Source organism: Ochlerotatus camptorhynchus, unplaced genomic scaffold, assembly GCF_037179485.1.
Source record: "Ochlerotatus camptorhynchus isolate MF236.1 unplaced genomic scaffold, CSIRO-AGI_Acam_v1.1 ptg000165l, whole genome shotgun sequence".
NCBI lineage: Eukaryota > Metazoa > Arthropoda > Insecta > Diptera > Culicidae > Ochlerotatus > Ochlerotatus camptorhynchus.
Window position 1 is genome coordinate 1,785,667 of NW_027040655.1, and position 16,995 is coordinate 1,802,661.

General features: G+C 40.4%; 1 protein-coding gene across 1 annotated transcript in view; it reads left to right on the forward strand.

Annotated features, from left to right (window-relative positions):
- LOC135701500 (transmembrane protein 62-like) overlaps positions 1 to 7,928 on the forward strand; it is a 71,293-nt gene extending 63,365 nt beyond the window's left edge. The window contains exon 4 of the mRNA XM_065222314.1: positions 7,719 to 7,928. Coding sequence (XP_065078386.1) covers positions 7,719 to 7,749 — 31 coding nt within the window. The 3' untranslated portion in view covers positions 7,750 to 7,928. The remainder of the gene's footprint in view (positions 1 to 7,718) is intronic.
- The last annotated feature ends 9,067 nt before the right edge of the window (positions 7,929 to 16,995 follow it).

A 16,995-nucleotide genomic window follows, 5' to 3' on the forward strand; every position in this document is an offset into this window, starting at 1 on the left:
CTTGTTAAGTTTGAAAATATGACCAAAAGTTGAAAATCGAATCTTTATTGGTCAAGTGTCCATAGTTTTAAATATTCCAAAAGTTTGCATTTCTATTGAGCTATATTTAAACAATCAATTATGAATGAAGTAATGAAATTGGGTTGTTAGCGGAATGCTTAAATAAAAGAGCAAAAAAGGTTATCTTCCATTTAATTCCACTTAATTAATTTTGGTATCTCTGTGTATAATCGGAACCTACCTAAGTACATACAATTCTCTACGAATTCGCAAATCGGTCTACACAATTTGCAAAAAACGTGCCTTATGTCCGACAATGCCATTTTGCATCGTCATAAAGGGTGTCCACGATGGAATTGCCACACTATGAAATTGCTCTAACTTTTTAACCGTTGGGTAGAATTTAATGAAAATTTGGGTGGATTTAGTTCATAGTGCATTATTTACATCCTGCAAGTTTTAAAGTCCTGTGATCAAAACTCGCGGAAATGGAGTCGAAAGAACAGCTCGTGCGTGATAAAATCTTGCGCATTCATCACGAGAACAAGGATCTCTCGCATCGTTCCATCGCTAAAACGTTGGGAATCGCGAATTCCACGGTGTCGCGAGTGATTAAGCGGTTCGAGGAACGGTTGACCACCGATCGGAAGCCCAGAAGTGAAGGAAAAAGTATTCCGTACAACACCAAAAATCACAACCGCGTAGTTGGGGCCTTCAACCGAAATCCGAACGCCTCCGTTAGGGATGTGGCTAAGAAGCTGCACCTAAGCCGAAGTTTTGTCCAGAAGGCTGGGCTTCGAACGTTCAAGGTACAAAAGGCCCCTAATCGCGACGAGAAGCAGAACAAGTCCGCCAAAACCCGTACCAGGAAGTTGTACCTCAACATGCTGACGAAAGTTGAATGCTGCATCATGGACGACGAAACATATGTGAAGGCCGACTTCAAACAGATCCCTGGCAACCTGTTTTTCACGGCCAAGGATAAGTTCAGCGTTCCGGAGCATGTCCGCGCTCAGAAGATGTCCAAATTTGCGAAGAAATTGCTGGTTTGGCAAGCTATCTGCACGTGCGGGAAGCGGAGTGCACCTTTCGTGACCCAGGACACGATGAACGGACAGGTGTACATAAAAGAGTGCCTCCAGAAGCGGCTGCTTCCTCTCCTGAAGGCCCACAACGTCCCAACAATCTTCTGGCCAGATTTGGCCTCATGCCACTACTCCAAGGACGTGCTGAAGTGGTATGCGGACAATAAGGTCAATTTCGTGCCGAAAATGTTCAACCCTCCCAACACTCCGGAGCTCCGCCCCATCGAGAAGTACTGGGCGATTATGAAGCAGCACCTTCTTAAACGACCTAAGGTAGTGAAGACAGTCGAGGAACTGAAGAAAGTATGGGTTTACATGCAAAAAAAACGGTTGATTCACAGGTTGTGCAGAATCTTATGGCCGGGGTTAAGGCCAAGATGTGGGCATTTGCGTATGGACTGTAAATAAAATACGAGTAAAATGGTAAAATGAAGTTTAATAGTTATTTCTCAATCCCTGAAAATTTGATGGCAATCGGATGAAAACTCGAATTTTGCGAATCAATTTTGTGTGTGGCAATTTCATCGTGGACACCCTTTATCGCCATTTGGAATCCAGCCTTATTTTTGAAAAGGACATATAGAAAAATATCAAGCTTATCTTCAGAAAATTTTTACTCGAAAACTGTTTGTCCGATCGGTTTGGTATCTTCGGCAATATGTCAGGTAGTAGATAAAACTATTTGAAAAAATATGCACTCTAAAAAAATTTACCCAACTTTTTTTTATTTCAAATAAAATGTTCTCAAAAAAAGATTTTTTGTATTTTTTTATTTGTTGATATGTTTAAGGGGACAAAAAAGCCATCAATTTGCATTATAGGTCAAGATGGAGAAATGATGGAGAAAAATCTGATATCCAAAACTTGGTCCAATTACTGGTTTGATTTGATTTTATACAATGAAAGTACACCAAATTTACAATAAATAAGCACCGGAGTAAAATTATGCTAAAGTCGCACCGTTTTCGAGATGTAGCAGTTTGAAAGTAGATACCGTATGCGTGATAATGTTTGCACCATCGTACAAATAAGGTTCCCGTTTCACCTGTGCATACAATGCCTTGGTTTTCTTTGCATGCACGTAACCTATAGCTCATACCGTAGTAGGCTGTGTATAAAAGAAAATGATTTACTTATAGCGAATTTGTTTATTATTCAGTTCCAACCTGGATCGGGTATCAAGATCGGGTCTGCTTGTTTTCTCGCAAACGTCAGTTTGATCGTTTGTTTTTTAAACCTAGCTCAGGTTGAGATTCGTACTGACAAAAAGTTCGGTTTCGCTTTGCACCATGACGAAGTGGCAGCGTATTCGTGATTTGTCCCACGCGCAAATGTCGCAAAAAGACATTTCAATCGCCGTGGGAGTGTCCCGGTGGACCGTCAAAAGGGTTTTAGACCGAGAAAAGAAAGGACAACTATCCGCGAGGGTGGCCACAGGTCGTCCGAGGTCAGCTCGGGTTCCGAGGGTTATCGCTGCTATCAAAAGGAAGATTCGGGTGAATCCAGTGCGTTCAATAAGGAAAATGGTAGAGGAACACCGGATCAGTGACTTTACGGCACGGAAGATCGTAAAGGAAGATTGCGGGGCGAAGTCGAGGGTACGAAAAAAAAACTCACATGATTACCAACCGCATCCGGGAGCTACGAGTCAAACGATGCAAGAAAATCTTGAACTTCCTTAAGCGAAAAAATCCGGTAATCCTGTTTACCGACGAGAGACCGTCGATCCCGTATCAAATTCCAGAACCGACCGGTATATTAGTTCTCTTCAGGTAAAAGACATGGCCGACGAGCACAAGAACGTGTATCTGACCAAGCATCCTGCTAGCGTTATGGTGTTTGGATTGGTGGCTTCCGATGGCATAAAAATGGACCCGGTGTTCATTCCAGAAGGCGACAAGGTCCACACGGAGGTTTACATCAGGATGTTAAGTAAGTATGTTCTTCCGTGGATCAAAGAACAGTACGGTCCGAAGCCAAATGTTGTATTTCACAAGATGGGTCTCGAACCGCACTAAGAAGTGGTTGCAGGAACATCTTCCGTTCTGGGCGAAGGATATGTGGGCGCCATCCAGCCCCGATCTTAATCCGCTGGATTACTCAATATGGCGCGTCATGAAGGCCAAGGCCTGTTCTAAACCTGGCCAAGGCCTGCTCAGACAAACATTGACCCGTACCTGGAGAGAAATGGATCCAGACTACATTATTAGAAACTGCCGTGCATTCCAGACGCGTGTGGAGGCCTTAATTGCAGCAAGTGGAAACTCGATCGATGATTAACATAGTTTAAGACTCTGAGAAACATCCCCCCTTTGCATAAAGAAAAAAAAATCGAAAACGAAATTTTTGAGATTTTTTTTTTCAATTTTGACATTGCTCAATGGTGCAAACATTATCACGCATACGGTACTGGTCCTTTGAATTTTAGATTGAAATTAGTAAGGCACTTTTAGTTCACTTCACTCTAGCCTTTCACAATTATGATTTACAATGATAAGCACTTATAAGCTATTTTCTCAGCTGATGATCAATTTTTGATTGAATTTCATGAAAACTAGTTATTGATTGTCTTTGAAACCGATATTTTTTTGATATGGTTAATCGGTTGCCTGCGCAGCAACACTGTATATTGCACTATCACAACGTAGCCAGAATTAGCTGGTGTATAATAGTCACGTCAAGAGAAACACAGTGGAATTCACATCATGGTTTTTGAAAGATCCCTTTCACTTGGCAACAGAGGACTTCTGCATCAACTTTGAATTGCTTCTAGAGAGAAAGCAAATTGGCGGCTGTATTAAATCATTATATCAGTGATTTTGTCGAATTATCTTAACATAAAAATAATACAAATTCTCATTACTGATCATTACCAACGTTCCCCATGACAATCTAAAGCTCACTGCGTGTTTATGATAATTTCTTCGATTATATTGTATATTTTATTGCAATACCTTTCGCGGAGCTTTCATAGCATCGCAATGTTTGATTACTTTGCATGATAGGTAGCCAACTCCAAAAAGATCACACGTTTAAACACGTTGATTTCTACTGTTTGAAACTTTGAAATGTTGATAATCATTCGCTATCAATTTAAGTTTATTGCACATTGAATCACACTACTGTTCAAAATAGGACTCGAATTGTATTGCATTTCAATGCGATGTGAATTGCTTGTCCTGCAAGGTAAATATCGAAAACATGAGTTGTAGTTTGTGACTTCATCCTTATCAACCAGCCTCATATATGAGAACAATCGTGGCCCAGAGAGATCGAACGAAGACAACGGCAGCAACACACCCCCAACAGTCGAGGATCAATTCCCAAATCAGACCCATTGAAAAAGGCGTGAGGCTCTGCCCTCTGGCAGCTTTGTTTTATATATTGGTCGATTCAATTCTGGAGTCGGTAAAGTATAAGTCGATAATAATATTGTTGAATATTGTTCAGCATCGCTTCATTTTTTTTACAATTGCTTTATCTGTACAGGCTCAATCGAATAAACTTTACAGAGCCGAGTTATCATTTTCGTTATACATTATTACTGTCCTCGCGGTTGACTCGAGGTTAGTGGAGATTTACAATTTTTTGGATGGGAAAAGGGAGAAGGAGGTTTGAAATGAGGTTTACAATACAAATATTTAATCAATCCTAAAACATGAAATTATTTTTATTCATCTTGAAAACAAACATAAAAAAAACCCACACGTACAAAATATAAACTTAACACAAGGTTAATCAAACTTACAATCTAAGGTTAATATTCTTAAAGTAAACATATATGAGTTTCGTAAACTCCAGATCGCGTCTAGCCAAAATATCCCGAAGGGAATCATACAAATGTGATCTGACTCCACGATACTCCGCACAAGATCAAAGGATGTGATCAGCGTCCTGGTAACCTTGTCCGCATTCACAGAGATTGCTGTTTCCCAACCCCGCACGGAGCGGAGTGAGCGTTCAGACAAAAGCGATTGGACATGAGACGAGACATCACGCGTATGAAGTCTCGACTCAAGCCCAACCCTTTGAACCATACACACTTCGACACCTTAGGGATAATTGAATGTAGCCATCGTCCCAAGCTCCCTTCACTCCATTGATGTTACCAGCTAACGAGCGACTGCTGACGATAAATAGAGAAAAATTCACTATAGGCGAATCGATATCGCTCCATAGCGCCCACCTTCGCAAATGAATCTGCCTTCTCATTGCCCAAAATTGAGCAATGGGAAGGTCGTGCTGGGCTACGCTTCCTAGAAAAAACGACCGTGGAGAATTCAATACCTAGCTGAATAGCCCAAGTAGACAAATTGACTAAGGTATCCTGTAAGGGTCCTTGCAGGTCGGCCTCTCTGGGCCCTGTCATAGACACTACTCCGTCATCTGCAAGTTGTCTCAGCGTGCAGTTGTCACTTAGACAATTGTCAATTTCTCTGACGTAGAAATTATACAAAAGGGGGCTTAAACATGAGCCCTGGGAGAGACCCATGTAACTAAATCGAGAAGCTGTAGAGTTTCCATGAGAAAAGCTCATATGTTTCTCTGACAGCAAATTGTACAAAAATTTATTCATTAATGGAGAAATGCCACAAGCGTGGAGTTTGTCTGAAAGGACTTCAACCGATACTGAATCAAAAGCCCCCTTGATATCCAAGAATACAGAAGCCATTTGCTCTTTCTTAGCAAAAGCCAACTGAATTTCTGTGGAAAGCAACGCGAGACAGTCGTTCGTTCCCTTGCCCCTACGGAATCCAAATTGAGTATCTGAGAGTAGGTGCCTCATAGCCTAGTCAGTAAAGGCACGGTATTACCAAGCCGGAGGCGGCGAGGGAATCTTTCGGGTTGGAAATTTTCTCGACTTCCCTGGGCATAGAGTATCATTGTGCTTGCCACACAATATACAAATTCATGTATTGGTATTGGCATCGAAAGCTCTCAATTAATAACTGTGGAAGTGCATTTAGAACACTAAGTTGAGAGCACGCAATAAGCTAATATGCGCTAAGCAATAAGCTTGAAATCAGTGTTCACTCGGCTGTCGACAAAAGCAGGCCACTCTCGATGTGTGCTGCGCGATCGTCTGTTTTCTCGGCAGCAACCATTGTGTGGTCCTCCTCATTGTTCTTCATCAGCAGTTCTTTCGGTCGATGCGTCGTCGACTTTGGAAAGCAACCGTTTCGTGATGAGTGAGTGCTGACCACGTTTTGCGTCCATTGCTGCAATGGACGCGCTCTGACCCTCGTTGGCGTACAACAATTTGCCATACAATGAAACCACTGGAAGCGGCTGGAGAAGGCTTTTTGGATAGCGGAAGATAAAGTGTTTATTGTGTTGTACCTTTTGACTATAGTTTTAAGATGTATTGTATAGTGACCAAGAATCCTCGGCTCTGTAAAGTTAATTCGGTTGAGCCTTATCAAATAAATTAATAAACAAAAAAAAAAAAAAAAGCTTGAAAATGCGAATAAGAAGAAGAAGAAGAAGAGTAGGTGGTTCGTCTCAACCCATTTGTCCAAGCGAAAAAGGATCATTTTCTCCAACAATTTTCGAATGCACGATAACATCGCGATGGGACGATACGAATTATGATCTGAAGCGGGTTTTCCAGGCTTTTTAATGGTTATAACTCTCACTTGCCTCCAATCATCCGGAACAATATTGAGCTTCAGGAACTGACAAAACAAGTTCAACATGCGCCTCTTAGCGACGTCTGGGAGGTTCTTCAACAAGTTGAACTTGATTCTATCAGCCCCCGGAGCCGAATTGCCACACGAAAGGAGCGCGAGTGAGAGTTCCAGCATTGAAAAAGGCTGGCTGATCTCGTCTACCGAATTCGTCGTTTCGCGAAGAATCATCTGTGCCGGCACGGAATCAGGACATACTTTTCGCGCGAACTTGAGAATCCAACGATCTGAGTACTCTTCGCTCTCGTTGTTCGAAGACCGGTTACGCATCCTTCGCACCGCGTACCAAAGCGTATTCATCGACGTTTCGTGCGATAATCCGTCCACGAATTGCCACCAGTATCCGCGTTTCTTGGCTTTTATGAGGCTCTTGAGTTCACGTTCAAGAGAAGAGTACGCTTCGAAATTCACGGGTGTTCCACGTTTCCGGAAAAGCTTAAACGCGTCGGACTTTTTACGATAAACCTCAGTGCATTGCTGGTCCCACCAAGGGGAAAGAGGTTTCCTACGGAAAGACGTTCCAGGAACCGGCCGAGTTTGAGCTCGGAACGCGCTGTCCAATATCAGATTGGAGAGGAAGTTATATTCCTCCAACGGTGGAAGCCCTTCTACCGACGACACGGCTTCCTCTATCGCGGTCTTGAACGTTGTCCAATCGATATTACGGGTGAGGTCGTACGCGACGTTAACGGATTCCGACGGATTGAATCCACTGGCAATCGAAATTTTGATCGGCAAGTGATCACTACCGTGGGGATCATGGATCACATTCCACGTGCAATCCAACGATAATGAGTTAGAGCAAAGTGTGAGGTCTAATTTACTTCCATTTGAGGATGGACCAGCCAAACGTGTTACTTCTCCATTGTTAAGAATTGTCATATTGAAGTTGTCACAGAGGTCATATATCATAGTAGAACGGTTGTCATCATACAGTTCTCCCCAGCCTGTACCGTGGGAATTCAAATCTCCCATAATCAACCGTGGAGCAGGAAGTACCGAACAGATATCTGAAAGTTGTTTGCGATTAACAACGGCTCTAGGAGGAATATAAACAGAAGCAATACAAAGGCTCTTACCTTTAATAATAGCCTGACATGCGACAACTTCAATACCTGGAAATTGTGGAAGATTCACTCTATAGAAGGAATGGCACTTTTTGATCCCCAAAAGTACCCCTCCACCACGCGAATCCTCACGATCCAGTCGAATAATGTTAAATTCATAAAAAAGGAAGATCTATATCTGAAGAGAGCCAAGTTTCACAAAGAGCAAATGCATCACAATCATTATTGTGAACTAAAAACTTAAATGAGTCTAATTTTAGAATAAGGCTTCGACAATTCCACTGTAGAACAGTGATCAAATCCCCGACCTCGTTTGGAAAATTATCCATCGAAGGAAATGATTGCTGCAAGGAGGGGCCACTTCAATGTCAATTCCTTCAAGAGGGTCTTCACAGAAGGAAGCATTGCCAGAACATTTTTACCATAATTCGTTCTGTGAGGTGACAGTTGAAATACATGCGTGATGGTACGTAAAAATTTAAGTTTGCTAATATTTTTCTGAATTTACGCGTTGTGAGATAATATCATTAACAAAAAAAAAAAATCATAGAAATTTCTCTTCGTCATAAGAAGGAAGTGGAAAAGACGTCCAGCCTAGTTTCCTAAGAGCAAATAACAAAAACTATTTTTGAACTGATTCTATACGATTTATATAAGTTTCATGGTACGGAGTCCAAACCACATTGCAATATTCGAGAATCGATCTCACGTAAGCTATATAAAGTTTTTTGATGGTCTATGGGTCTTTAAAATAGTAACTAAATATTTTTATGAATCCCAACATATTATTTGCTTTGTGAATTGTGGTATTCACATGACCTACAAATGTCAACTTCGAGTCAAGAATTACTCCTAAGTCCCTAATTTTATCGCACCTTGCAACCAGCTGGATGGGTAACATTTAATCTGAACACTGTTAAGTTTGAACCCCGCTAATCTACACGCCGTGTAAATTAAAAGTTGCTCAAACGCCATAGGCCAAACGCCATTTTTAGCCTAGCCTATGAGCCTTTGACAGAAATGGAACGATGCGAAAGGGAATAAAGAATCAAATTCGAACAGCAAATAAGGCTACCAGAATCTCCCTTTTCTGCTGGTCATAGGGTTACTAGAAGTTCAAATAAAAAATGAACCCCGGTAACTTGCATGAAGTGTCGTTTATATTAACGGGGGTCAACTATATTTGTGAAAAAAGCGGCACCGGTGGTGTAGTGGTAAGCGTGACTACCTATCACTCCAAAAAGCCTCGCTTTAATCCCAGTCAGCACCGTCGGGATTCAAGGGAAGTAAAGCTGTTGGTCCCAGGTCAATGAGTTGATTGGTTGATAGGTACACACCAAAAAATTCTGAATTTTACTGGCGATGTAAACATCCATGCATGCAAACATTCATACATGTAAACTTCCTTTTCACGTAAACTAGCAGCTTGCAAGAAATGTTGCAAACAAAAGTGGACAGTTGCATACAATATAGGGAATATTGCATGACATGTCTCATAAATTTACACGATCTATAATCTAAACTTGTATGATATATGACGCTCCATTTATGTGCATCATAGTAACGGAAATTTACACTACTTTTTTTTAGCTGTGTAGGGTGCATGTGTGGGAGCTGCCTCCCTGGCGTCGGTAGCATTGCATGGAAAATAAGATCGACGAAAAACAAATCAAGGAAAAAAAATATACTGTGGTGCAAGCACAATGAAGACTATGCCCAGGGAAGTCTAGAAAATATCCTACCCGAAAGATATTGTAGCCTGGACTTGGAGTTGAGCCCGCCGATAATTTATTCAATAATCCATGCCTTAACTGACGAGGCTATCTAGGCCTAAAAAAAAAGAAATAGGCAGATTGAAAACTTCGATTATCAAGATTTGTTCAACATATTGCAGCAGCATACCACAAGGGAATTTCACTTGAAATGCCAACCCATCGTGTAAGATATGTAGCAAAACATATGCTTTGGCATAATTATTTCCTCTTCGATGAAAAAAAAAACACATTCATGTTGCTCACAAACACACATGCTCACATTTCTCATGGAAACTTCGGCATGCTTTGGGGCCTGGGGGAAAGCCACTACTCAAATTCCTGCCATTCATTTGTGAACATTTCTCTATCGTTGAGTCAAGCTTCCGCTTTGCCACATCGCAATATCTTTTGCATTAAATATCTGCAGCATTTTCCACATTATTATCAAAATAACACTCCAACTATGGCCATCGGTGTGGCGTGGTTTTTCGAGGGTGAGACATGACGAGTCTGAGGAAGCCCAAGACGCGCGGATTTCCTTCTGCGTTGAAGCCGCTTGTTCCTCGTCCGCTCTTGGGGAGAATGATCTAGTGTAGTGCGCAGGCAGAAAAGTACCGAGTAGGACTCCAGAAAATGCGAATCCTTTTTGTCATCTCGAGAGTTATGCTTTCAAACGAGGAGCGGCCGGTTCACCAAGCCTCACCGACCCGACGTCAGGCAGGGAACGACGAACGAACGCAAGAAATTGTTTCCAAATGCATAGTTTTGCTTGTGCTTATGATGGCACACGAGGCACTCGTGGAATCGAGCGTGGAAAATATGACATAGAGCTATGAAATATCTCGTTAAAAGTTGCCTCCGGGAATGCAGGCCCCGGTTTCCTTTTAGGTGGAGTTATATCTGAAATGGTTTTTTTTGCTTCTGAATTGCCACGTGGTTTGTGGTTGTGTTTTGCTCGGAACATTTTCTTGAACTGGTGTATTTTGAGGAAATTTGCATAGTAAAATGCAAACCTGCCCATTTCTACATGATTGATGCATTCAATTTAACTGCAGTCGTTGACATAATGGTTCTCATAGTTCTAACTAATCAAAGCATCCCAGAAACTGATGCCAAATATTTGCCAACAAAAGTAAATCCTCATTCAAACTAACGTATGTGTCAGGGTTCCCGCAAAAATTCTCCCTTTTCTCATTTCATTATTTACAGCTATAGAAATGTCGTTTGATTTGAGCCAGCCCTCTATCCTGTTTTATGCAAAAAGTGACTCATTCTGCACAAATTTGCTTTTGTTTGGTAGTATAGAACTCCCAACTTTATGTGACCATTTCGCCAGTTCCCTCCCTAATGCTCCCTTGCTTCCATTTTGGTCACACATATGAAGTTCTCAGCCGCACTCGATCTGTCTCTCTTCGTTCCACATACATAGTTTTAACCAAACGGAGTGTAATTTAAACATTTCGCATCTACTTCTCCATGCTTCGAAGGCGAAAAGGATCCCTCTGCTAGCCTAAAGCTTTCCATCTTCACTTGGCTCTGATTGTGCTCCGATGCTTTTTTGAAAAGTCCAGCACCGTCCTGCTATACCGCTCCCTATCGTTCGTGGGTGTGTGTGTGTGTGTGTCTTTGTGTTTGTGTTTTAAGCTTTATTTGTTCGGCTTAGTGAAATCCTAACCCCGAAAACCTCATTGTCCACAGAAAACTTGTACCCATCAACAGACTGAAATTGGTTTAGTTATGCTCAATTTCTGAATTCTCCGACTCGGAAAGTGGGTGTGAGAAGTAATCTTATTCGACTGAACTTGGGCTATTTTCCCTCTGCTTTTTAGGTTACGTTTCGACTTGTGCATCTGGAGGATGGGTTGTTTCAGGCTAGACCCGTGCGCCGCATCGCACAACTAATTAACACTTTTAGCTATTTGGGCCTCCCTTAGTTCAGTCGGTAAAGGCGCGGCTACAAAGCTAGACTATGTATTCTGGAGGAGACTGGGTTAAATTCCCACTCAGATCTAGGAATTTTTCGGGTTGGAATATTTTTCGATTTTCCTGGGCAATAGAGTATGATGATACTTGCCACATAAGTATTCTAATGGAAAAATGAGTTTGTTTAACTCATAAATCGCATAAAGTGCAGGAACTCAGCGATGAGAAAATTTGTCTCATGTTTGTCATGGTTTTTCCAGGATTTTCCTCATTTTCCAGCAGATTTTTGAGATTTTCCACAGGAAAGCATGAGGCAAATTTTCTCATCGCTGAGTTCCTGCACTTTTGGCGATTATGAGTGAACTAAACTCGAATTTGGGTCGTTCTTATTCGCCGTGCAGGCATTGAAAGCTCCTTATTAATAACTGTGGAAGTGCATTTAGAACACTAAGTTGGAAGGACGCAATAAGCTAATATGTGATAAGAAATAAGCTTGAAATGCGATGAAGAAGAAATTTATTTGAATATATTGATTATAATGACTTATTTTGATATTTGAATAGCGGAATGTACATGAAGATTACCATTTTTTTTTTAACATTTTAATGAAAATATGTCACTGATACTTTGAACATATTGTCGAAATTTTATTAAAAAATCATCGTCCCAGACCCATAAAAAATCAAAATATAAGACCTTTAAAAATCTCCCGAAGCCTCTCAAAATCTTCTCAGATTTTTTTTTTAAAGAAACTGGAAGTCTTGAATATTTCTTTTAATTCTGTTTTTTTACTTCAAATCATTATCAATTTAAAAAATCTAACTCTCAGCAACTTGAACATTAAATACATCCCAGAATCTTGATACTTTCGGAAAGACAAACTGCTGTCGGGACGCTTCCCTGCATGGTGGAGTTCCCAACAAACAATTCAGAGTCATAAATAAGCATATATATTGAATAAATGCTGTATTACAGTGTACAATGCTGAATAAAACGAATTGTCGAATTATGTGCTGAAAAAAGCTCATTGTTATCGATAGATGCACATTTATTCTACTGTTTGATCTAATAACAAACTGAATAAGTGTAATTTGCGCATACATTGACGCGCTTTAATTCGACTGTTTTCAATTGATTTAATAACATACTTTATTAGACTGTGTGGTACGTGCCACGTCAGAAATAATGAAAACAATCACTACAAAAGAATAATTAACACCCATCCCTGCCCCCCTCTCTTATTTTCGGGTTTATTTTCCACAGTTGAATAATCGTTTAATAAATGTATAATAATGTCAAATTTAACGTTACTTAACATGAAAATCAAGCGTATACAGAGCATCACTGTTTTAATTAAGGGGAAGCAGTGTTGTCTAATAAACGCTGAATAATCCAAAATGTTATCGAATAAGCTCTGTTACAACTCATATAAGTCGAATAACAGCTTCTCGACATATCTTATACAACACCAATAGTTCAATGTGTTGTAGTTGAATAAAATCTTCAGATTTGTGTGTACAAAGCCTGAACAGAAGTTATTATTAAAAATAATGCAAGTATTATTAAGCATGCAGTTGAATAAAATCGTCAAGAAGTCGTTTCTTCAATAGACGATTGTTTGTTGGGTTGTTCTCCTACTAAGTGTTTAGGAAAATGCTACGCTCATTAAGTGCGAACCTATTAATAAAAAGCATAAGGAGGCGTCAATCAAAGGGGGAGGGAAACATATTCGTGTACATTCAAGTTTCACTGTTTATGAAACATTTAAAGTTCACTGTTTATGAACGCTCTCAAGATTTATTTCTATTACCAGCATTGACATTTATAAGGCTGGTTGTCAGCTATATGGTTTCTGAAAGACTACCATGTGGTATATGTGGAAATTTCTACCTCCTCGATGAATTTCATGTCCGGAATTCAGCTGCAGTTTTTAGTATACCCAACAAACAATGAAAGCTGAATAAGAGCTTATACAGGCAAAAATATGCTTCTTCAGCTTTTAATCAGCTCAAATTGTTTGTTGGGTAAAGAAGAAAGTAGATGTTTTGTTTATAGCTTCCCGCATAAACGCGAACCATAACTTGACCTTATCGAAAATGGTTAAACATTGTTTATAATCCCTGCTAAACTTCAACTGAAATGGTTATGGAACTTTACATGAACGTTTGTGTGATAAGGTTTTAACCTTATGTATTATGGTTTTTTGGAAGTGAACCTTTGAAATAATGGGTTGTTAAGAACCATTACCATTCCAAATTCTTGTTTTCTCCATACATTTTTTAAAAAGGAATTATATTGGAACCATTTTAGTTATGATTTGAGAACTTTAATGGTAATGGTTATGGTAGTCGGTAAGATTCACTGATGGTTTTGTAACATCGAATATATCGCGAATTGGTTGCCTTTAAATTACTGATTATCAATTCGTGATATATTCCACGTAAAGTTGACCGATAATACAAAACCATCAATGGACCTCACTGGCTACCATAATCATTACCATTAAAATTCTCAAACCATAAGTAAAAAGGTTCTAATATAGTCCTCTCTCCGAAAATGTATGGAGAAAACAACTATTTTGAATGGTAATGATTCATAACAACCCATTATTTTCAAGGTACACTTCCAAAAAATCTTAATACATAAGGTTAAAACTTTATCACACAAAAGTTCAGCACGGAAAACAAGATCGACGGAAAAACAAACCAAAGGATATAAGAAAATAAAAAAAAAAATACTACACTGAAGAAAAAATTACTTAAAAATTTCAAATTGCTTACTTACCTTACCAATCAGACCAAGGCCTTGATGTCCTCTGCTGTCCGAAGAAGTCGTCTCCACTCTACTCGATCCATGGCCACACTTCGCCAGCCTCGTAGTCTGTGAAGGGTCCGCAAGTCGCCTTCTACTTGGTCGATCCACCTTGCCCGCTGCGCGCCTCTTCTTCTCGTTCCTCGTTGGGTCGCTTTCTAGAACCATTTTCACTGGGTCGTTGTGTGGCATTCTTACGACGTGCCCAGCCCACCGTAGTCGCCCAATTTTTGCAATGTGGACGATGGATGGTTCTCCAAGCAGCTGGTGCAATTCGTGGTTCATTCGCCTCCTCCACGTTCCGTCATCCATCTGCACTCCACCGTAGATGGTACGCAACTCCTTCCGTTCGAAAACACCAAGGGCGCGTTGATCCTCCGCGAGCATAGTCCAGGTCTCGTGGCCGTAGAGGACCACCGGTCTAATCAGCGTCTTGTAGACAGTCAACTTCGTACGGCGGCGTAATTTAATTCGACCGGAGCGTCCTCCGGAGTCCAAAGTAGGCACGATTCCCTGCCATAATGCGTCTCTGAATTTGTCACCAGTCCCAACAAACAATCGTCTATTGAAGAAACGACTTCTTGGCCATTTTATTCAACTGCATGCTTAATAGTACTTGTACTATTTTTAATAATAACTTCTGTTCAGGCTTTGTTCACACAAATCTGGAGAATTTATTCAACCACAACATCGAAATATTTGGTGTTGAATAAGGTATGTCGAGAAGCTTTTATTCGACTTATATTGAGTTGTAACAGAGTTTATACGATAAAATTAATGGTTATTCAGCGTTTATTAGACATCACTGCTTCTCCTTAAAACAGTGATGCTCTGTATACGCTTGATTCCCATGTGAAGTAACGTTTAATATAGACATTATTATACATTTATTAAACGATTATTCAACTGTGGGAAAATTAACCCGAAAATAAGATGAACGGGAACAGGGAAGGGGGGTGTGGTGTGTTTTTCTTAAGTGTATTGTATTTCAATATTTCTGACGTGGCTCGCACCACACAGATATTAGAAAATTTATTAAATACTTATACATGCCGTTGTTAGGGAATCGAACCATGTACCTTCCGATCACCAGCCGCTTGCCTTGTCATCTGAGCTATCCTAGAATTCATCATATGGGCAACTCAATAATCTATAAAAGCTTGCATGAAAGTAAATACCTATCAGCACTCCCGATCGCAAATCTAGCTCCTTCAAGGCCCTGTGGGAATGATTAATTCATTCATCGTTGTTTTAAATGAGACCAATGTTGCCTCTTCACATCTTCAAGTCGAAAGAAAGGATGCTCGGTTATATTTTAAACTAGATCAATGCATTCATTATCGTGAGTCATGTGATCGATGATTACTATTTAAATTAATTATTGTAAAAAAAAAGGTTTGAGCTTGGGATTGAACTCATGACCTTCTAATTGGAAAGCGGAAACGGTAACCAATACTCTACTGATTTCGCCTTGTTGTAAGACTGAATCAGTGTTGTCGAATAATGAATCTAATACGTCGTTTATAAAGCATTTACAAATCATGTGATTACAACATGGACGCATAGTTGTATAAGAGCTATTATGCTGACTGTATTCACCTTTATTCACCTTTATTCAACAATATTGTAAAGTAATGCAATGCAATCTTATAAAGGAGCTGGAGAACATTTATTAGACGTCTAATAAAGCATGTTATTAAATCAATTGAAAACAGTCGAATTAAAGTGTCAATGTATGTACAAATTACACTTATTCAGTTTGTTATTAGATCGAACTTCTGGCGTTGAACTGGGAAGACATTTAACACTTTTACAGCTTTTAATAAGTAAATTAATCAGATCAGAGCAAACAGTGGAATAAATGTGCATCTATCGATCTCAATGAGCTTTTTCAGCACATAATTCGACAACTCTTTTTATTCAGCATTGTACACTGTTATACAACATTTATTCAATGTGTATGCTTATTTGAGACTTTGAATTGTTTGTTGGGGTGAGCCCAAATACACGAACTCATCGACCACCTCGATTTCGTCACCGTCAATCTGAACTCGGGATGGGAGGCTAACATTGTCTTCCTTAGAACCTCTTCCTTTCATGTATTTTGTCTTTGATGCCTTGATGGCAAGTCCAATCCGCCCAGCTTCAGCCTTCAGTCTGATGTACGTTTCCGCCATCGTCTCAAAGTTCCGTGCCATGATGTCAATGTCATCGGCGAAGCCAAGAAGCTGGATGGACGTCCACAAGATCGTGCCACTCGTGTCTATCCCAGCTCTTCTAATCACACTTTCTAACGCGATGTTGAACAGCAGACAAGAAAATCCATCACCTTGCCGTAACCCCCTTCGAGATTCAAAGGGACTCGAGAGTGTCCCGATACTCGAACAACGCACATCGCTCGATCCATCGTCGCCTTGACCAATCGCGTCGGAAATCCGTACTCGTGCATAATCTACCATAGCTGATCCCGATCGATTCTGTCGTATGCGGATTTGAAACCGATGAACAAATGATGTGTGGACGCGTTGTATTCGCGGTATTACTGCAGATCCTGCCGAATTCCGAAAATTTGGTCTGTGGTAGCACGGGCACCCATGAATCCCGCCTGGTATTGCCCCACGAACTCTCTAGCAAATGGTGACAGGTGGCGGCATAGAATTTGGGAGAG